Genomic DNA, 758 nt, shown 5'->3' on the forward strand with positions numbered 1-758 from the left:
ACAGCTGATTGAACCTGTTCATGCATCTTCACCAGCAGCTGGGGCATCTCCACCCTTTGTGTTTCTGGTGTAAATTACTTGGGCTCTGTGCTTTGAAACCAGCTTGATAAGCCCTTTACTAAGGAGCTCCTGAAGGGCTGCCCTGGCCAAGGAACCACGAATCTTCAGTCTCTCAGAGACCACGGCTGGAGTAATAAGTTTATAGTTGGGAACTTCCTTACAGAGTTTGTCGTATGTAGCCTTGTCAAACAGGACTAGATTGTTGAGCTTGTCCCGAACTTTGCCTTTGGACCACTTCTTCTTTTTGGCCTTGCCACCGGACTTATTTACTGGGTCTTTGTCTTTTTTGGCCGACTTTCCGGCATCTTTCTTCTTCTTATCATCCTTGGGCGGCATGATGAAGCTCGGAGAGTGGCCGATAAAGGATTTTTTCAGGATCAAAATATCCTAAGCCTTGCCGGGCGGTGGTGGCGCACGCCTTTAATCCCAGCACTCGGGAGGCAGAGGCAGGCGGATCTCTGTGAGTTCGAAGCCAGCCTGGTCTACAAGAGCTAGTTCCAGGACAGGCTCTAAAAAAGCTGCAGAGAAACCCTGTCTCGAAAAACCAAAAAAAGAAAAAAGAAAAAAAAAAATATCCTAAGCCTTGCTGGGAGGTAGCTTTTTTTTACCCTTATAAGTGCGGCTTCTGCCTCTAATTTAAGCCTTTAATATCTTAACTGGCAAAACTGGGAAGGTTTACCCAAAAGCAGCATTTTGCT

The 758-nt window shown here is 46.4% G+C and overlaps 1 protein-coding gene across 1 annotated transcript; it reads right to left on the minus strand.

Moving 5' to 3' along the window:
* Positions 1–410, minus strand: LOC119821478 (40S ribosomal protein S25). The gene has a single exon (XM_038340527.1). The coding sequence runs from the start codon at positions 394–396 to the stop codon at positions 19–21; it is 378 nt and encodes a 125-aa protein (XP_038196455.1). The 5' UTR covers positions 397–410; the 3' UTR covers positions 1–18.
* Between the last annotated feature and the right edge of the window lie 348 nt (positions 411–758).

This window comes from Arvicola amphibius, chromosome 8 (assembly GCF_903992535.2).
Source record: "Arvicola amphibius chromosome 8, mArvAmp1.2, whole genome shotgun sequence".
In the NCBI taxonomy this organism is placed as follows: domain Eukaryota; kingdom Metazoa; phylum Chordata; class Mammalia; order Rodentia; family Cricetidae; genus Arvicola; species Arvicola amphibius.

Excerpts from the sequence above, each read along its gene's own strand:
- LOC119821478 (XM_038340527.1), bottom strand. The coding sequence starts at position 396 with ATGCCGCCCAAGGATGATAAGAAGAAGAAAGATGCCGGAAAGTCGGCC.